Source organism: Dermacentor silvarum, chromosome 10, assembly GCF_013339745.2.
Source record: "Dermacentor silvarum isolate Dsil-2018 chromosome 10, BIME_Dsil_1.4, whole genome shotgun sequence".
In the NCBI taxonomy this organism is placed as follows: Eukaryota; Metazoa; Arthropoda; class Arachnida; order Ixodida; family Ixodidae; genus Dermacentor; species Dermacentor silvarum.
In genome coordinates, this window is record NC_051163.1 from 78,435,693 (window position 1) to 78,457,625 (window position 21,933).

General features: G+C 46.8%; 1 protein-coding gene across 2 annotated transcripts in view; it reads left to right on the top strand.

Moving 5' to 3' along the window:
• Positions 1–20,855, top strand: part of LOC119431654 (solute carrier family 2, facilitated glucose transporter member 12) — a 61,406-nt gene extending 40,551 nt beyond the window's left edge. The window contains exons 1-6 of one of the 2 annotated variants that reach the window (XM_037699131.2): positions 1,786–4,174; positions 8,651–8,854; positions 15,075–15,191; positions 17,572–17,762; positions 19,000–19,103; positions 20,706–20,855. In XM_037699131.2, the coding sequence (XP_037555059.2) occupies positions 4,084–4,174; positions 8,651–8,854; positions 15,075–15,191; positions 17,572–17,762; positions 19,000–19,103; positions 20,706–20,832 (834 nt within the window). In that variant the 5' untranslated portion in view covers positions 1,786–4,083 and the 3' untranslated portion in view covers positions 20,833–20,855. Of the gene's footprint in view, positions 1–1,785; positions 4,175–8,650; positions 8,855–15,074; positions 15,192–17,571; positions 17,763–18,999; positions 19,104–20,705 lie in introns of those variants that run through there. The other variant, XM_049657767.1, reaches the window with a different exon arrangement.
• The last annotated feature ends 1,078 nt before the right edge of the window (positions 20,856–21,933 follow it).

Genomic DNA, 21,933 nt, shown 5'->3' on the forward strand with positions numbered 1-21,933 from the left:
TGTTTTTGTTTTTCTCGCGGTGTTTTCACGCTGTTGATACGGGTGCGCAAAGTGCGAAGCGGTGCGTAAGAGAATAAATAGCAAGCGGTTTGCACACCGGGCTTTGCCGAAACACTAACACCACCATCATTGGGACTCAGTCCAAGGTTCAACGAAACGTGCTCTGGCGAGGGCTAGCATTGCCAGGAACAGACGACCATTTGCAAACAAAAGAAATAAAGGGAACAATGAAAATAAAAACTAAAGGAGGTTCGGGTCACGTGATGGTTCCTTGTTTAGAGGATCACGTGTACTAGAGTCACTCGGCTCCGGGTGCCCGCGTACCTGCGTGCATGCGGAAATAAACCGCTGAAGTACACTTCTAGAAGTATGCATCGCTCAGACGTTCGCGCGCTGAGGGCGTCTAAGACGCGCATGTGCTTTGAATGTATACCTACACGACATGCGATTCATTTTGCATGCAAATGTAATTATCTCTGACGTAGCTTGGTGGGCGCCCATACGTAGACGTTTGTACTTCGTCATTTCCTGCATTTCATAAGCACATCACTACCGAGACGAGTGAAAACGCTCAGTGCGCGCTAGTTTGTGTTTTTTTTTTTTTTTTCTAACAGCTCTGATGGAGACTTTGGGCTCGCCGCTGCATTTTTGTGACTCAAATTGTGCAGCAACCACGTCTCCTCTTTTTTTAGTTTTTTTTTCTTTTTTTCTGATGCAGCGCTCAATAAAGCATTCGGGTGTTTCTGCTCTCCTGTCGTGTCAGAATAAAAATTCTAAAGAACCCATTGTATGCCCACCTCGGAGTTTGAGTTGCGAAGTGCTGTTTCAGCGGCGTAAAACTGTCACGCCGCCTGAAGGAACCGAAAGAGTCTAGACGAGCCAGGTAAACAACTGTGCGATGTGTTTTATCGAATGTGTTTTTTTTTTTTTTTTTTTTTTTTTGGGGGGGGGGGGGGGGGGGGGGGGGGAGATGGGATCTTGTTGAGCAATTTGACCCAGAATGAAGCGGCGGTAAATGCATATCTTCTTTTAAAGTGTTAGTACACAAAACATGTACCGTCCGTCCGTCCGTGCGAATTGCCGCGTGACTGACCGCTCGAGGAACATTGCGGGTATTCGCGGGCTTCTTTCACACTCGGAAAGACGCGTTTAAGTAGCACGTATTGAGCAACAGAAAGCTGTATCCGCAGTTTTTCATGGTGCTCTACAACTTTGTCATTGACACTTGTCATGTAATTACAATATCTTAGAAGTTGATCAATAAATAATTAAGACTAATTACACGTATGTAATCAGGCGGAATGCAAAAAATAATGCGAGTATCTCCAAGCGACGGCAAACATTGCCTTAGTTCTGTCCATATACGTGGCACTGGCATATATTAAAGTCTTGGTGCCACATAGTTGGGACACCCTGTATACATATATAAAAACCTGCCATATGCGCTGTTCAGCCTTGCGAGACGTTATATTGCTTCGATTGGTGTCCCCAGATCATATGCAGCAGGACGTATAACTGGTTAGGGCGCTCATTTTTGCCAACGCATAAGTATCAGCATGTGTGTGTGTATGTACGGGGGATGAAGGTTACCCGGGGAAGAGAGGCACTATAGCCCCTTGCCCCTTGCCGGGTGTCATCCCCCCCCCCTCACCCTCTCTGGATCCGCCAGTAGATCAAACTCTGTCGTCAACGTAGACGAAACGCAGACGATGCCGCAACGTTATAAACCGATATGTCTCTTGCATATAGAGCGAAACAGATGCCTCGCTGTATATCTCCTGCTTTGCATGCCACGTCGTCTCCGCTGCATCTGCGTGTCTCCAACCTCCTTGAGCGGCGTCCTTTCTCCAGCCGCTTGACCGATGCCCCGATGCACTGACTACGCCGCGCCAAGCTCGCGTTCTCTGGAGACCTCTCCTCTTCGGCTCCGCCAAGCTGATATGGGCTCTCACTCGGTCGTGTAAGTGCCAGGAGAAAAAAGACGAATGCAGCACAAAGAAGCAACGAAACAAGAAACGAAAGAAAGAAAAAAGATAGATAGAAAGAAAGACCTTCGCGATATGGCGCAAGGAACGCGTTCAGGAGCACCGTTACATCGCTCGAACGTCTCGACTTCCTTTCTATATTCGTCGCCAACGCAGTCGCGCCGATACAGCGCCTGAGCGTGTCTTGTGTGTGAAGGCACCCTAGCGCCGAAGGCGCCAGTTGAAACGCTACCGAACGACGAGGCTATTAGCTGCTCGGGAGACCGTCGCCGAACTGCGATCACCACCGACAACGGTTGCTTGCAGAGCCAGTGCTTCCGTTACACGCTGCTGGCATCGCGATTTCTTTTTTCACGTGGGGCGCGAGGAAACAAGAAGAAGAAGATGGTGAAGAGTTGCCAGTGAGGTGTTGGTGGCGTGCTGCGCAACAAGTCTGTGTTTTCAAGTACGACCAGGTCGTTCGAGCTCACGTGCCGTGGCAACGATTGCGGGAGAGCGTTGGAAGCACTACGTGTGGAGGCATCAGTGGAGCAGACCACCGCAATACTCAAGTGACCGGTGAAAGGAGAGAGAGAGAGTTGACCAAATTTGAAGTAAATTCAAATTCGGTGAACTGTGAGCAAGGTTGTGGCTAAGAACAATCTCGTGTGCGAAGACGCGTGCTTTGAAGAATTCCTTTAGCCAAGCCAAGACACTTCAGCGAGTAAGCTCAGAAGGGTGAGCTCCGCTATTAGCCTGCTTGTCTAGCGAAGAAACGGCGGCCACGTTCCTCAAGTGTCCCCACGGTCACGACTCCTCGCGAAAGGTCGTGAAACGCCGCAGGAATCTCGAGCGCCAATGGATAAAGTGCACTGAAGAGGTTGCGCTGTAAGAGAGACCTCGAAATAGAAGTGGCCGGGCAAAGCATCAGCGGCAGCTGTAGCGTTTCAAATTGTCCTTGAGACGCAATTGAAGAGATATACAGTTGTCCGAGGGGGCAACTCGTAAAAAGAGAGCCGCCTTGAGAATGTCCACTCGTCGAAAAGGTGCTCGACCCAAGGAGCGAAGGAAGACACGAGTTGGTGGGGCAACGGCTTCGGGTCCAGCGAACTGCATCGCCGAGTGAACGACAGCGTTACTGTGGCAGTCGACCGGACGATATGTAAAGGTTCTAAGAGGTGGCTGGCCTTCTTCATTGCCGAAAACGGCGATAGTGCAAGGACCGCGAGAGGCACCGGAACCACAGCGCTTGCGGCACGTGCTTTTAGATCAACGGTACTAGAAGGATATTTTTTTAGTGCCTCTATCACTCATTGGGCCCATAACGAAGCATAACCCCGTTACAACAGCGTCTTGCGCTACTCAAACCCAAGTTCGAGAGACCTACGCAGCCGCAAACTGAATTGGAAGGTGTGCTTACGTTTTCAGAATATAGAAAACCACCCCACCCGCGTCCCGTTCTACAAAGCAAGACAAAAAGGATTGACAAATGCAGTCAGTCACGTTTGGCAACGACGCAAGACTATAGGGAAGGGAGATAGATACTTCCAGACAGAAGCGCTTCGCCGCAAGAAACGTGCTTCCGAGGCTGACCGAAGACGTCGATTATCCCGCTGGACTACCCCGCTTTGCGAAAGAGCCCCTCGCATGACCATCTCGACTATTACTGGGTGACGACACGTAACGTCGCTCGTCACAGCTCAGACTGTAGCGAGAAAGAAACGCGAGAACTTGCGCACACTCGTCCATCACGCGCTCGAAGACCTCGATGAAAGATTAGGCAAGCCACACAGCAGAACCACACAGTTAGGCGCAGCCGCCGTGCAAGGTCGGGATTCTCCCGTACGCTCTGGCGAGCGACCAAGGAGAAGAGTCCGGGAGCTTAAACAAAAATCATCAAGATTGATCGAAGACAGCGGTTGCCCATTATTTCGCCGCCTAAAGCCACCTGCAAGCACCGACGTCGCTGGGAAGCGAAGTGCGCGGCCACGCCGCCGACGCTGCAGGGAAGACCGACGAAGCTCGCAACAACTGTGTTGTGCATCTGTCGCCTTTCACTCTGCTGCCACGCGGCTAAGCCTCGCAATTTGCGTCGAGGGCTTCGCGCCAGCTGCGAGACATGGACGCTCGCGCCGACGCGGCCGCGGCCGCCGCCGGGTCGCCGTGCGTCTTCGACGACTACCGGGCGAGCGAGCCGTTTTTAGGAGTCGGTGAGTGAAATGCCCGCAGGGGGTGGGTGACGGGAGGGGCTGGGTTTGACGCTGATTTCCACGCCCGCTGTACGCTCGAAAAGCGCGTGCCGTGAGCGGAAATTTCATTGCGAACGGGAAATTAACCGATCAGAAGGCCAGTTAACGCGTAATTACAGATGCAAGTGCAACGCGTCATCGTCCTGTCGTCGGTATTGAAGCATGGAACAGTCCTTAGTGTATGTTTTGGAGCCTTAGTTGGGAAACTGTTACAAATGCAGGTGAACCTAGAGGTGTAATATATATATATATATATATATATATATATATATATATATATATATATCACGCTGGCCCTGATAGTAGTATAATGAAGAAAAGAGGGTACGACGTGCATGTACATTCGATTTGCAGAATAATTTTGTACTCTCTTTTCTGCATTATATATATATATATATATATATATATATATATATATATATATATATGCGGTTTTACGTGCCAAAACCACGATCTGATTATGAGGCACGCCGTAGTGGGGGACTCGGGAATAATTTGGACCACCTGGTCCTCTTTAACGTGCACCTGCTAAATCTAAGTACACGGGCGTTTTCGCATTTTGCCCCCATCGAAATGCGGCCGCCGTGGCGGGGATTTGATCCCGCGACCTCGTGCTTAGCAGCCCAACAAATCCTAACAACGCATCGGAGTACTTTCAGAATAGTTTGCCCCCGAATTTGTTTTGACAGTGCAATCATGGAGTTTCGTGAAAAAAAAAATTACTGGGTTGGAACTCCGGTGCCAGTGTCTGTGGAAGTATTCGTCCTCCTGGCTTGAGATGGCTATACGTGACTTTGTAAATTGGTCATTTTCAAAAATAATTATGCATGCGAGATGATACTTACCGCCTTGTCGTGTTTACAGATCTATAGGGTTGGACGAGTGAGGTGTTGGGTATAGTGAGGTATAGGGTTGGACGAAACTTTAGAAAGATAAAACGTAACAAAACAACGGCACAAAATTATCTAAGACCACAAGAACAGATTAGACAAATGCAATCATATACCCATCAGCCAATGATTGAAGAGTCAGAGGTCCCTATATAGTAATTTTTGTGGGAAACTCTCTGCGTACAACGCTCATATCCATCTCAATTCACCCTCATTGCTTAAAACTCATCGCTTGGTTCTGCAGGAAGCGTGATTACGGAATGTAATTAGGGGTGCGTTACACGGAAGCGAATGTTCCCGTGCATTATAATTTCTATGTCGGAGCGCGGGCGTAAATGGATTGCACGATTTCAAGTGCATCTTACGAGACTCAAGGACATCGTTCGTATATCCCTGTACGCACCGTATCACCGTTCGTGCTATCATTTTTCGCTGCAGATTTCATTCTTCAAGCACTGCCATCTAAGTTTTCGTAAGCCCTTCAGAGCATATGTAAGTCTTGCATCGCACTACACGAATAGAGACAGAACGATTGCCCGTTGCATCCAGCTGTTTTAACAGTTGGTAGGCATTGGCATTCAGAATATATCAGAATATTTTCTTCCTGTGACGTCCGTTATGACTAAAAGGGCAAACATAAATGCGTTCTGAGAGCCGAGGAGGTATGAAGAAAATGTGTCACTTAGAAAGCGGCGTACAATTGGTATAGATTAACTGAAACACTGAACAAGAAAAACAAAAAATAGCGGAAGGAAGGGGGGGGGGGGGGGGGGTCTGAATTTGCACCTGTCTCGGTGGCGTCGCTGTAATGGTTCCAAATGAAATGTCAACTCGTGGTGTCCGGTTTAGCGAATAACAGCAGCGACGGTTCGTGGTCACGTGAATTTTCATGCGAATTAGTGCCTTAAATATGTGAAAATGGCCCACGAAAACGGCAAAACGTGTGAAGCATGCATGTATGCTGAGATTCAGTCGCTGTTCCCGCTGTAGTTCGAGTGCTCGCTCGAGTTATGGAAGTTATCGGAATCGGAAGTTAATCGGCATTATGGAAGTTAAACTTTGCTTCTTATCGAATGTTTCTTGTAAAAGAATTAGTCAGTATATCATGTGTCGGCCGAATATATAAAAAATTTGGATGGCTAATCGATGTCGTGCTATTCAGTTTCGTCCTAGAATCAAATAGTTCTCATTATCAATTACGTATATTATTTAATCGGTGGAGGATGAAATTAAATTACACTGGAAAGATTAGAAGCGCGAGCTTGAAGCAGAAATGCGTAAACCACCGGTCGTATGCCATCCAATCTCAGAGTAAACACTTAAGTATAGCATCCACACTTCATTAGTATTTAATAAATCGGAGTGTTCTTTTTTATTAGCTTTTCAAATAACTGTAGCCCCATGACACGTTTCGGAATGCAGCAGAATACATTGCGCTTTGATTTTGACGTATTTGGCACTCGCGTTTGCCGTTTGACTTATTTCTGCCGATGCGTTTCATTCGAGATTCTTTTACGCTTTATTGTACTATTGCTCTCCCGTTCTCTCTTCCTTTTTCTTTTTCTCTTTCTTTTTTCTCTCTCTCTCTCTCTTTTCATTTTCAGTTTTAACGTTCTTTTCTTCACAAGTGCACCGTCACGCTGACAAACCAAGACAATCGCTGCAGCCTATGTTTGCTGTCCAGACAAGTTTTATTTGCCCGCAACGAGAACAAATTTAAGGACCGAAATAACGAAAGTTTTGACCCATACAATCATGCAGCCACCAGCCGAGATCACGTGCAAAGAAAAACTAATTGTGGGCAAATCATAAACATTTATTCTTGCGCCGACGGCTTGGCAAGCAGGAACGTGCTTTCGGCACCTGCCGAAGAAGGCAACTTTTCTTGGCAGGGAGACTTGATCCATCTGGTTTAAATATTGTTATCAGACCCATTACGCGTCCTTGAATGTGGTTTACGCTGCAGAGCTGATCAGCTGTATTAATTGGTTCTATATAATCGCATCTCCCATTCGTAATGGTAATAATATGAATATGTTAGGCGTGCCTATAGGGACGCCTGAAGATGTCCGTTTCTTTTCTGTTTTTTTTTCTATATAATGGGTAATTTGATCTAAAATCCAGTGTCTCGACTTAAGTTTTGTTAACGATTTCGTTCCGACTTGCACGATTTGAGCTAAAATTCGTCCCTTGTTTTAATGTCCGACGTTTCTTACTTGTACATTCTATAGGATGATCTTGTAGCGGACAATTACTGCGCATATCAGCCTCAAAAGATCCGTCTGGCAGTGTACAGCTCTTGTCTTGTCATTTGAGCTAATAAAAAAAATTCTCCTTGAATTTTATAGCTTCTGAGCGTAACTTAATGACAACCAGCGCGGTATTCGAGGTGCACTGAGAAAATACACGATTGGTATGCTTTGTGTATTTGGCGCGATCGCTGTTTCGTTCATACATGTTATATGTCTGCTTCAGTTGAGGCCATTAGCTTAACAATTTCTTTAGTGATCGGCGCAAAGTGACGGCCAAAAGGAAAGATGCACTGGTCAATACACATAATGTATTCGTGCCGCCACTTTATGATGTCTGCTTGTGCTTGCTATCGGAGCTCAAGATGTCATCAAGCTACTTTCTTTGAGCTTTTTGTCTGAGGTACATTCCATAACTTACTGGGACGAATAAAACCATTCCTTAATTCAAATAGGATAGATCTCAAGATGACTTCGGCCATGAATAGAAGACAGTCTATATGAACCATAGCTTATGATTATTTCACAGGAAAAAAAATAATGCACTACAGTTGCAGTGAAAAGCTTCACTGCCGATACAGCGAAGGCATTTTAGATCACAGCGATTTCGTTACATTATAGGCTCTTCTGTATGGCATCCAAAGATGGTGTCGTGTGTTGATTGAAATCTTAGGGGAAGAAATTAAACTGGGAGAGATCATTAAGTCATGCAACCAGCCTTGGCAAGCCAACTTTTCCTGAAGCAATTCCCTTCGTTTTCTTACCCTCGAAAAGTCAGCCCAACACGTGTCTCAGACTCGGTGCATTGCCCGACAATGTTTGGCTCCCGGTAGCTTTTAATCGATGCGCAACTGTTCAGCTGTTCTGCCTGCAGATCGGGAGCACTAAAACCTACCGCGTACTCTGACATAGTGATCACGTGTTAGGCCGACTCGTATAGCTTCAATAGGGCATGACTAATGCTCCCTCCCAGTTCTTTTCTTCCTCCACGGTTAAAACTATATTGGTCTACGCAAGAGACACGAATAAATTTGTTTATTCATGCACTCACTGCTTACGCGCTTTCAATATCGCGCCTATCTCTGCAAAAACTCGTTACAACGAAGTTGAAGGAGGAGCCAAGATTACTACGTTATATCCATTACTTCGTTATATTCATTATTGCATGTACTGCACTGCGAATCTCTACGGGGATTTGAAGGGGAATTTCACTTACTTCTTTGCATCCATTATTCGTGTACATCCCGTTTCGTTATAACGAGGTTTGACTGTATCGCTTTCTTTCTCTCTCGCTACAGCGGCAACTCCGAAGGCCCAGTCCGTGTGCTGTGATCTGCCAGCGAAGCTGCCCGGCAACAGCGAGAAAGAGCAACAGGCCAACCAAGAGCAGGCCGCTGCTGCAAACACGGCCGGAGCCAAAGCCAATGACATAAGCTTCCTTCCGGTCCTCCTGGCGGCGAGCATCGCCTCCCTGGGAGGCATCCTATTCGGCTACGATTCCGGTGAGTCCGGCCACCGAAATTGCCGTCACTGATTGGCGTGATTTGTTTTGTCTTGTTTGTTATTGTATTGAAGATGTTGGCAACGACAAAGAGAGAGCTTTTCAATGAAATGCTGAGAATTCTGCCGTCGTATGGGTATAGCCTACACGCTACTCTGCGTATAGAAGGAAATCGGGTCCAGAAAATCCCTAGGAGGAGGAGGGCGGGATAAAGAAAAGATACGAGGCTACACGATCATGTGCACAAATTGCGGTTCACACTGTGCACGCATCGTAAACCGAAATTTGTGCACAAGTTTTCCGTATGTGCAATGTTTTGCACGACCGCACGAGTGCGGTGCGGCTTTCGGCGGTGGGCGGATCGAGCGTAAACAACCCTTTAGCCGGTTAGAACTCGCTCGACGCCCGCAGTCCCCTCTTTGCCAGATATCAGCGCCGGCACCGCGAGTTGTGCTCGAGGCGGGAAACTGCATCAAGTAGCGCAGACCACGCGGTCTCTGAGACGAGGTGACGAGCGGGAAGGTGACGTCAGCACGCGTTATCTGGGAGGAGAACCGTGTGCAAACCAGGGCCGGTATTTTGTAGCGATGCCTTTAATGTCATGATGCCTTTTCGTGCTTATCGCGCTTTGTCAGTGGTCAGAGCGACGGTCCGCTCGCGTTATCAACGTTGATATCGTGAGCGGACCGTCGCTCTCGGAAGGCATCGTGAGCGGAAGGCATCGCTACAAAATAGCGGCCCAGGACCCCGAACTTGAATTGCTTTAATCCCCCCGATTCGCGTGTCCCCGTCGTCTGTATACATCGTTACCGATCGTGGCAGACAATGCGACGTTGTAACTCTGAAAAGTTGACAGTCGCTTTAGAATACGCCAAAAAGGGTGAAGGCGAAAGCCTGCGCGCTCACGAGACATTAATTCAATTGCTTTGACATTCTCATTCGATTGCGTTGCTACTTCCTATTACTTGTTTTCTCCCACCAAAAGTCGTAGGTTGGAGTGCCTTAATTAATTCTGTCTTAATTATGATTGAGTTAACTAAGGCACTCGAGCTCACGACCTTTGTTGGTGGCACCATGGTGGCACCATGTGGCATGGTGGCTCCATCAATTTTTGTGCCATCAATTTTGGTGCCATTGCATTTTCCAGACGGTAAAATTTTCGACCCATGAGCCATCTAAGGCTTTCGCCTTAATAGGCAGCGATCGATTTGCTATTAGTAAATTAAGCTGTTCGGCCAGTTTGTAAATTGGTATGAACAGGAAAAATGACCGCATGAAGACAGAGCGAAGACAAAGAAGGCGACAGGGCGACGGGTTATAACAGTGTAGTTATTTTTTTTTCTTTTTTGTTGGAAGGCCCGCTAATAAATACAACCTTGTCATTCATTCACGCGCTGGTACAAAGCTTAATCGTCATCATATGTATGATTAATAAAAGTGCCTACCAGTGTCTTCTAATAGCTAATAAAAATAAAATAAATTAGCAAGCCACATGAAATTGTTTTCTTAAGGTGTTAATTATATGGCATGAAAATGTCTATAATCAGGATTAGTAGACACTTTGAATCCCACGTGTTACGATGATTAACGATTGCGCGTGACCGAATGGCAAGGTTGTATTTATTTGCGGGCCTTCCGGAATGAGCTATAGTTGTAAGACAGCACTCGACTTGTCGTCTTTCTTATCCTTGTTATGTTATCTTTATTTTATTTTATCGTTAAGTGCTCATTTTCTTCTATGCATCAACAATACGCTCATTCCTCGCATGGAGACACGGCTAGAACAAATGTTATAATTGCGAAAAAATGTTTTTCTTAAAAACCGCCGGTTGTACTGAATTTGCAACGTCGTCTACAGTGATTTCGCTGCGATATTGCGTCAATTGGATGCGCCGCTTTCAATACGCCCCAACAATGTACCGGGAACGACACAGGATATAGTTCAGTGTCGGCAATGTCACCCATGTAGTGGCGGTTAGTGGTCGTCCCGCGGCATCCGGTGTTGGTTTTATATACTTGAACGCTGCGAAGCCTCCGCCGGCATTACTTAACGTAACTATATGTTACACAACTACTTTTACTTCGAGAAACACTGCCTGCGAACTTCTGCATATGCAACGTCGGCCATGAATCCCACTGCGATGCTGTAGTGATAGCGACCCTGGCTGTAGTAAAATGGCCGGGCATATGCCGTCCTTTTGACTGTAACTCCAGCGGCTCTGAACGAAGATCCTGCTCAATTCCTCTGTGCTTTGCAGAGAGAGAGGAGATAGGAAAGGCAGGGAAGTTAACCAGACGCTGTCCAGTTTGCTATCCTACACGTGGGGAGGGGGATGGGGGAGTGAGAGAAAGAGAGAGAGAATTAAGACACGGGTCTTAATCGCACTTTCACATGCCCAAAGCTAGGTGAAGCATGTCATCTACAGTCGGGCACTAGAGTCTCTCGCCTTCAGGTGCGAAAGAAAAAGCTCGAATGGCTTTCTGGACTGATGAGCTGCGAGGCCAGGCTCCGAAGACCTTTGCTTTTGCAAATGTCCGCAGAAGTCATTAGGCTGCGCTCTTCTATATAGACGACTTTCAAATTAGTGCGCGCCCGCTTCCGCACTGCGGCCCAACTACAAAATTTAGTTGCGAAAACAACCGCTATCACTATATCGGTGATCTTAGACCGCTTCTCGGGCAGCTGAGTTGATCTCAGTCACTTGCGCTTCACGATAGCTAAAGATCGCCTAGAACGCGTACTATTTACCACTATAGTTAGCAGCCTATGCTGTCTCAAGGTGAAAAAACAAAAACAACCGCGTTGTCACCAATCTACGGCGACTCATTCCGCTTCTAGGAAAATGCCGGAAGGTCTAGAATAGTTTGGAAAATACATTTCTCTCGCAAGCGCGGAATATTTTCGCAAATGTCCCATTGTCGGCTATCCGGCAAATTGACCCGTAATCTCGTGTGGTAGAAGTTAACTAGCACGGCTCATGCACCCATCTCACGGGTAAATGATTCAATGATGCACGGACCTTGGCCGTAGCACACAAAAAGAAAAAAAAGAGAAAAGAAAAAAGCACTTAGCACTCAGATATACGGAAGCAGCGATGCACGAGACCACTTTATAAATCGTAGTGGCGCAGCGGTCAGCCCAGTCATGGTAATCGTACGGGTTTGCCCTTGCAACAACAAAACAGGTCCGCGTGACGCCTGGGCTTACGTGCGCGCGAGCGTTCACGGCCTCGGTCAAGTTCGGGCATGTTACAGCGTCAAATCTCGACGTGGAGACGCGATAATAGCACACACACACACACACACCTGCCCAGGAGATAACCGCGCACGTTTCGAAACGATGGCTGTAGATCGTACGGCTCTCGAATAGTGCGAGGCCCAATGCCTTTTCCCTCCTTGCCTTTTTTAGCTTTCGCTCGAATGGACAGATTGCTGTCGAAGATGTTTGCATAGCTGCGTTCGTACACAGCCACTTAAGTTTTGTGCGCGGGTCCGGAAGCATTAATTTTCCTTGTGTGTTTCTTTTCCTTGCGCAAGGCGGGCGGCAAGAAACAAAAACAACTTGCGTGCAGCCCATATGATGCACGCCGCGATTCACATAAGCGGCCAGGATACGTGACGAAGTCGTGCGTCTTGACAACCGCTGTTATCGAACATGTTATTCCGAGTCCGCGCGCAATCTCTCTTGAAGAAGGAGGGGGGAGCACGTTATGACAAGCATTCGGGCGCGCGACGGCACCGATATTAATCCCCGTACACCGCGCAATTACTCGGCTGCACGCGACCTCGAAAATCGCTTTCGCTCCGTCCTTCCGGCATGGATGCTGCGTTCGCCGAAGGTTGTCGGCGCCTGCGTCCGCTTGTATTGTATTACGACGAACGTCCGCATTGCTCGGCGGCGCGTGGCACGGCAGATATACGTTTTTTTTTTTTTTGCGGAACCGAGGATGACACTTACGCACGTTCCGGGGAGGCGAAGAACGTTCGTAAGATGCTGTTCGGACCTGTTAGGAAGTTACGCGATGATTAAATTCAACTGTCAGCTGTTTACAACCTCCCGAAGTGGCACACTGGGCTGTGAGGACCGCTGTATTAAAATGCCGGATGAAATTTGTCCACCTATGATTTTTTTTTCTACATCCGACCCTTGCATGGCATACGAGCGTTTTTGCATTCCGCACCCATCGGTATGCGGCCGCCTTGGCTTGGAATCGAAGCCTCCGCCCTAGCAGTGTAACGCCCTAGCCCGTGACGCCGGTGCGGGGAGCACCAGCCTGGAAACTCAAATTTCGTTAATATAGTGAAATGTTAACTTTTTTTTACTGTATATTACCTCTGCGTCACGGACTCCTTTAGCTCAGCAATACTGCAGTCACTTTGCAGGAATGTAATGTTAAGCTGAGTTGGCAAATTAATTTTCTTGGAATTGCAAATTGTGCGCAGAGGCTTGTTAAGCAAGGAAACACAGGTACACACACACACACGCACACACACAAAACGCAGATAGTGACGCGTTACCAAGGTGACGTCATTTCTCCCATGACGTCATGGATTTTTACACGGCTTTATTGGTATGAACAAGTTCGGTGCTTATATCTAATCAAGAATTATTTCATTGCATTCTAAACGAACCGTGGACTCAGCCAGATTGAAGAGGCTTTCTTTTTTTTTTCATCATAAATGACGGCCCACATACGCGAAACTAATTCGAAATTGGGGATGGCATCCCGACGCATCGCCGCGGCGGCTTAGGCCCGAAACTCGAAAATGACGAGGTTGGCATTCTTGTTCTCCGCTCCTGACCAACCTCTTTAAATTGAGCCCTGCAAAGATTATCTGACCATTCTCAACAGGCTGGGCGTTCCTCTCTATGGCGTTCCTGCAAAAATTCAGCGCGGAATGCAATTGTCATTCTTCCATTTCCTTAGCTCGTTCGCCCGGGTATAAGGTGAAGCTCTTAGCTCGAATTACAACCGACCGCGTGGCACGTCGCAGCGCGCACAGCACGCCCCAGAAGTTTCTTATGTAATACATTGCATGGTTCACGTTTCTCGCTGCTTAATGGCATATTCCGTCAGAGATTTAAGGTTGCGTGCCCTCCTGGCCGCGGTTACGACCGCTAACCAATCACCTATACTTAGGGAGGCGTATCTTTCCCTTCGCAACGCCACCCGGCCCTTGGAGCGGACCGGCATCAATAGAATTCGCATTTGCTTACTCAGCGTTCTTCTGTTGGCTAAAGCAATCGCTAAAGGCTAAAACTAACGTTTGCTTCTCGACGCGTTCGAAAATTGGCACCTTGTACATCGCGTTCAGCGTGAGATACGTGTACCGGCCATAAAGTGCGATGCAAATTCTATATTCATATCGTAGATTTGGTACACACGTGGCATCGATCAACAACGAGGGAACAATAGAAACCTCAGCGCGAGGCCAACATCTCGAGAAGGGGACGTGTCTTGGTCGGGGACACTCGGGGCTGTGTTGGCTACGAACTGAGGCGTGCCTTGTTTCGTCCACAATTTATCATTTGAAGCCTTCATTTTTATCTACGGTCTCTGACGACCAAACATCGTAGGTCTTGAAATCGTATCTTGGGCCGTGCTTTTTATTTTTTTTAAATCTTTCTTTTTTCTTTGAACAGATTGACTAACGTTAGCTTCAACTTATGGTATACAGGGTGGTCCAGCGAGCACTTTCAAAAATTTTTAAAGATTGCCTGTGGCAGTTGGCACCATTCTAGTTCGTGAGCTGGTCTACTCGAAGAGGCGGACATTACTTTCACAAAAAAATTGAAATGCATAATCGACTTATTTAAAAAAACACTAATTCAGTTTGGAACTAATTACCTTATGCCCCATGTTGCAACTTACAAATTCTAGCCGTGCAGTTCGCAAGGCGGATCCACTTGGAACGAATTCTCAGAATGACACCAGTTTCGAGATATTAATGCCGAACTTTGCGGGGAAATGCATTGGCGTTCCAGTTACTTTTGTGATTCAATGCATAAAACAGCGTTTTGTTAAGAAAGTTACTGGAACGCCAATACATAGGTTCTTGTGGTCTCTATATTTATATAATGTAGTCATTACTGTTTCGTTCCCAACCTGCCATGTACCCCGAGACACAGTCCATTGTCAAGCCGATTTCTGGCTTTGTGGCTACGTCTCCGAGCTGTTTTAGTGTCAATTGACTGTGATTTGATCTTCTCTCTTTCACAGGGATCATAGCCGGGGCTCTGCTGCAAGTTAGAGAGATCTTCGACCTTTCGTGCGACGTCCAGCAGCTGGTGGTCGGAAGCGTGTTTTTCAGCGCGTTCGTGACCTCATTTTTCGGAGGTGAGTGTACTGCTAAACAATTATATTATACACCTCTAGAAAAAAATTGGTCTGTCTGGTTGGAACTGACAGCTCGAGCTGCTCCAATCTAGGCTCTGCGGGGGCTTGACCGTTGTTGTGGCAAGTGCTTCATGAGCCTTGAGGAACGATGCTGGCTGCTACGACTTCAGATTTTGTCGCATTCTCGTAGATGATACGTAATGTACAAAAAAAGAAATAAGTAAGGAAATTTTCGTTTGGTTAGGTGAATGTGCGAGTTAAAGAGGCCCACACCTGGTTCGCACTAATGCGAGGTGATCGCCTCCCTCGTAGCCTAGGTGTCACTTTAAGATGTCAAAACCAAATGAATCAATCAATAAACCCAGATGTGTATCCGCCAATATAGGTTAACCCAATGCGTCACATCATGGTGTCGTCACATCAGGCTGCTCAAATTGTAGACTAATTTAGGAACGTGCGGCTCCAGCGAGCGTTAACGCTATTTCAATGAGTTAAGGGGAAACATGACGGTCGGCTGAATATTGACCGCAAACGTACAATGTATACCAGTGACTTGTGTATGCGCAAATCAGTTATTGCACCTCACGCAAAAAGCAAGCTCGTCCATTTACCAATGAGGCTGAAAAAGAAACGCCTGTGACGTTGTCGCCGGAGATCGCTGTTCTAAACCTCCCGGGGCACTGCGAAAATGTTTTTCTGTGTAAAATTCTGCCAAAAAAAATGTGGCGTACCAGCGACGTACACAGGTGGACATAACGACTAGAGAAGTTCGCGCATAACAGGTTTCGCTGTAGAAAGGGTGATGGTATAGCTAATTCAATATATAAAATAACTTTACACAGAAATTTTCAAGGGCATTTTACAGCTGTTCCATATACACAATAATTCGTTATATGTGGATTCGATATATTCTGGTTCGACTGTATCGCCGAAATTGATGAAGTGACCTGCAGAACTCGGGCTGTTGCGTCGCCCTTCCCGGCATCACAAGCTCATGTATGATTTCTTATCACGGAGATAAAGTGTGGTACCTTATCATCCAAACGAGTAAGAGAAGAAAGCACGCCACGTCGAAATTTTACCACGTTCTGGAAACTACCGGAGCAATTACCCCGTCCCGCTGAGCTAAATTATGACTGACATCCTGAGTAAATTAGCAACCCTCTAAATCACTCTTATAAGCCATTAATTGAATAAAAATACCTTCGGTGCTCCCTGCGGTAGGCTAAAGCGAACTGCACATATAGTTGTAAGTTTGACAAAGAAAAAACTATAAAAAGGACGAGGATCAAACTGCAGTTCCACCCGATGCGAGAACTTGGAGAAAATGATCTTTTATTGAGCATGATGCTGCGCCCGTCCTTGGCAGCTTCTAAAGACTGATCTATGACAAGGTCGAAATCGTACTTGCGAGGTTTACAGTGTTGCCTTGACAAGAGAAACTTCCTCTGTCGGAACGGGGTATTTGGCATCAGTTTCGTTGTTTTTTCTTGTTGGTTCAATAGTTATCCTTACCTTGGCTCCCTCGCTACAAACCCGACCTCAATCAGCTCCTGAAACGAACAAATAGGTCATCTTCCAGCGTAAGTGCCGCAAAGGTCGGAAGTGATATCTAAGTATATGTTGAACACAATGGACGCATGGGCTACTTCGTGCTTCTGACTTGTGACTTGCAAGTTATGAGTTGTTGACATTTTACTTTAGCTCTTAGACTGTAGCCCCTGCCATGATTTGAGAACCGCAATGACCTAGGCTCGGTAGTAAAAAGAACTGTTACTGATTTCGTTGTGTTAATTTTTATCTGCCACGTTTTACACCGTATCTTCAATTTTAAATAATGCCTTTTGGGGAAGGCTGATCTGAAACGCTGGTCTGAGAATAATTTAATTTTCACAGGGGTGTTATGAACGATGCAATTATCAAAGTTCAGACAGAACACCCATACTTTCCTCAGTTAGTAAGCCTCTTGACTGCGTTTGGAAGAGAACAGCTTCAGTAGTTGAAAGCGGTAACATGTATACGTTGTCATGCAATATACTAATATGGTGCGTGTGTCTTGACAAACAGGAGTCGGCATTGGGAATTAACTGTAATTTAGCTATTACTAATTTCATTTTAGTTGCTTGCCATTACGGTTCCTATTTCTCGTAGCTTTCGACACGATCCTCGTTCAACATAAACGTCAATCTTGGTACAGTCGATCCAGGATATAACGAATTACCGTCTATAACAAACTGTAGAACCCCCTTGAAATTTTTGTCTAAAATTTTTATTTTATATATCAAATTATTGATATATCGAACTATTTCGCGATCCCGTTCGAGTTCGATATATCTGAGTTCGACTGTATCAATAATCGCGTGACCCATTCAATTGCAAGGTGTCCTGGTCGACAATCTTGGACGCAAGAGGGCGCTCCTGCTGGCCACCGCCCTCTTCTTGGGCGGGTCGGCGCTGCAGAGCGTGAGCACGGGCCTCGCCATGTTCGTGACGGCGCGGTTCATCACCGGGTTCGCCATCTCGCTGTCGACCACAGCGCAGTGCACCTACATCGCCGAGATATCGCCTGCCGTAAGTACCGCTATAATGGCGGCAATGATGATGATGATGGCCTCATACTATGACTCGCACCCACACTGGCGGCAATCACGAGTGATACTTCTTCCTCGTCATCATATTCTATTTATAATATTCCTTTTTGACTGGGAGTGCTTGAATAGCGAAATTTCCGAATCGAATACGAATATGCGAGCAATGGGATATCCGAATATCGAATATTTCTCTTTCCGATTTCTAAACAAAGCGAAATATTGTCTGCGTGGAGTTCACTTGGCAAAAAAAATGAAACATTTCATTTTATACATGCATGTAATGCCGTTGAAAACACGCCGTTCCGGTCAATTGAGGAGCTGGTCAAACAAGAAACGAGCGCCATTCTGTGCGCGCTAAAGCTGTTACGCACAGCTGATTATAAAGCTCGTCATAAATAAAGCGAGAAAGATAAGAGCGGCTTCCTATTGTAGTCTAGCATTTTGCCCATCTCTATTTTACACGGTGAAATTATCTATGCATCTAACGACCCCAGGCACCATCGCCTCGCAACTTTTTTTTTTTTTTTCTCTCCAGTAATGTATACATCTCTTGCTTAATCTCGACCACTGACCATTTAACGCTTCCCATCGGCCTCGACCCCCAATGCTTCTGGCATATGGACATTCCCCGCGGTTCAGGCTGGTTGAATACCTTGGCAATTCATTAGAACGTGCCGAGTCGTCACCGGTTATTTTTCCCCAGCGGGCACATTCCTTGTCCTGTTGCAGATATTGCTGCTGTACAGTGTACGTCCTTGTCATCAGGCAATTATGCTAGTGCCTCAAAAAGCAAGACACCGTTTGTATTGATTGATTAATGGGTTTTATTGGCGCAAGGGGCAGTTCTGGCCAACGAACGCCTAGGGTTAACACCTTCAGTGTTATCGTACAAATTTTTATTCCTGATGTTTTTGATTGTCATCTTTGTAACACACTCCATCGACTTTTTTTTCTATCCTTTGCATCCAGTTTACCACGTTCTATAGTTTCTGTATATGCTCCCCTTGGGGACCATATACAGGAACTCTATCGGTTGCAGCACCCGAATGCCCCTAGTGGTTCAATTATGAAACCCAGTGGTGTGAACGTCGCTTTGTCCCTGAACTGCCACACGCTTAAGCATCGCTTATTGACACCTGGCACCATTTGAACGATATTAGTAACCCAATGTTTGGACGTGTGGCGAATAAAGGTGCCGATGTTTTCGATGATCGCAGGTCCATCGCGGCCTGCTCATGTCCCTGAGCGAAGTGGGCATCACCGCCGGCTTCTTGTTCGCTTACATGATCAACTACGCCTTCATCTCCTACGAGAATGGCTGGTTCGTATACGATCAATGCTCTCAGCAGTGTGCTTAGCACAACGGTACAACAGTGTGCTATTAACAATGACTTACGCATTGTACGGTATATACTGAAATATGAAACGACCGGAGCAAGATCCCTAGCGTTGTCAGCGACATCTCGTGGCCTCGTATTCGACAGCAATGTCTTGTAAACGTTCATGCTGCATAACTTCTGACTCAGGAAAGAAGGAGAGAGAGAGAGAAAAAAAAGAAAAAAAAACTACGTGGTCATTATGCGGCCAGGAACAAGTTTATACGCAAGCACGTGAACTAAGATGTTGACTCCCTCGCAATGACACCTGTATTCGAAACGGCGCCACAAAATGTCTCCAAGAACAGCATTGTTCCTGTATACGTCCTCCGAAATTCCGAAGCGCTGTTGCATCTGTCCTCTCTGGACAGGTTGCAATAGCGGTAAGCGTTACTCTGGTAAGCGTTAGTGCTTCTGTGTATATGCTGTACAGTAACTCTGGTAAGCGCTGGTGTGACGCGTTTGGGGGCACCAGCCACCTCCTAATTTCAAAGGAGACACTCAGTGGACCTTCCTCTGCGACTGGCTGTGTGAATGACTGACTCTTTATGATTATTTATATTCTCGCTCCTTATCTATTCTTCCCCTTTCCCTCTCGCCAAGCGTAGGGTAGCCAACCGGGCGCGTCCTTGGTTAACCTTCTTACATTTCCCTTCTCGTCACTCTCTCTCTCTCATCTATCCATCGCAGCAGAACTACTATATGTATATAGTTGCTTAAGGAAAATCTGGCGGTGCCGTCGTACAGCTACCATGTGAGTGACAAGCAGTGCATGGATTTGTTGGGAAAGTGCGTAGCATATTCTTTTATTGTTGTGAATGGTTCAGCTGTGCTGCGTTCCAGCCAGGACACATTTCTTGTCTATAGAGCAGGCGTGAGGTTTACTTTCGTAGATTAGCCCTTCCATCGCCTAATTAATTTTCAGAGCACAAATGAATTTGTACACTGTCCAGTATCCGCATGGCGCAATCATATGTTGCATAATTATTTTTTTAACTCTAAGCGATTATTTTTGTTCGCATTGTTCTGAAAAGCACCGTAAGGTAAAAATATTGACATTCAAAATAAGGCCAACTTCCCGCACAAATAGTCTTTCAGTGAGAAACGAGCTTCAAGAAGGTTATTATCAAGAGTGACAAGTTCGCTCGAAGCCATATACGCAGGAAAGACAGAGAAGAGACAGTCTATAGGCTAATAAATGAAGTGCCCATGGTTCCCATTTCGGCTTCACAGCTGTACTGGCGCGAGTACACAGCTGGTCATGTGGAAGCAGAAACGCGAATGTGTTTTTGATTGGAGTTCGTTACAATTTGTGCCAGTGGTGCCTTATACCTTACAACATCCGCTGTTGCCTGCAAGAAATTGTGGGGTTTTACGTGCCAAAACTACGATCTGATTATGAGGCACGCCGTAGTGAGGGACTCCGAAATAATTTGGACCACCTGGAGTTTTTTAACGTGTGCCTAAATCTAAGTACACGGGTGTTTTCGCATTTCGCCTCAGTAGCGGTGTGCTGTATAGCGACGTCCCCGGTATTTTTCCCGTAGGCAGCTCATGTTCGGGGTCGCCACGTTGCCGGCCCTGCTGGAACTGGTGGGCACGCTGTTCCTGCCACAGAGCCCGCACTTCCTCGTGCTCAAGGGACGCCACGATGAGGTACGTTGTTACGCTTGAGAAATATTGCAAGTGTACTCACAGCATGCTCATTTTGGCTGGTTGGTGCACCTTTTTAAAGGTCAGGTTTTTACAGCACGACACAAAACAGAGAACGAACAACTCGTATGTAATGACGCCACAAAAAAAGAAAAGAAAAGAAGGCATGAGACGGAAAGGTAGAAACTGTGCTTGTTCACCATCTCCATTTTTTTCGTACCTTTCTTTTTCTGTGGTGCCATTACACCAGAAACGGAACCATAGCAATTAGCCCAACATTTCGGACGTCTGAACAGAAGGGGAAAAAAAGTCGCAGTTTCGCCCAAAAGGCGAAGCATCGATTGCGATAAAAAATTAGTAGAGAACTAAACGAAACAAGGGTAGTAGTTTAATGGGCCGTATAAAGTTGCAAACATTCACTTACTAACGAAATAGACAAGCACGGTGTCACGCGCGCACAGGTAAACATCAACACATCTCGCTCGATGATCGCGGGAACTCGCTGTGAAAACGCCGGAGTGAGAGAGCCCGCCAGCAGCAGCGGCCAAATTGACCTTCGCGCTGTCTCTCGTCTCACTTCAACGCAAACTAGACGTCGAAATCACAGCGCATACGAATACCGCCACTCAGCACATGGACTTTGTTTCCATCGCAGATCGCTTTGAGATGAGGCCCCCACGGGCGCACACTTCGGCCACATCGCAGATCGCTTTCAAGATACGGCGCCCGCGCGGTAGCTCCGTGAGCAGCAGCCGCGGGAACTGAACGCACCCCCTCCCCCCCCCCCCGCGGCCTCCTCCCCGTGCCTCGCGCGCGAACGAAGACCGCGCGCTTCCGGCCGCCTTCCTCCCTCGCGTGCGTTAAGGCCGTTTCACATGGTGCGATTTTGCACTGCGATTATCGCACCGGAAGTGCGATTTCCGTCGCATGCGACGAAAATCGCAGTCGCAGGGCCGATTCTGCGATTTTCGGCTGCGACCAACCGGTTGGTCGCAGCGTCGCAACGTCGCAGCAATCGCTGCGATTTTCCCGTCGAAATTGCGCCGAGAGGTATTTCGCGGTCTGTTTTGGAAAATGGCGGCGGTCGCTCAACGCAACGTTTATAGATACTTTTTTGTCTAT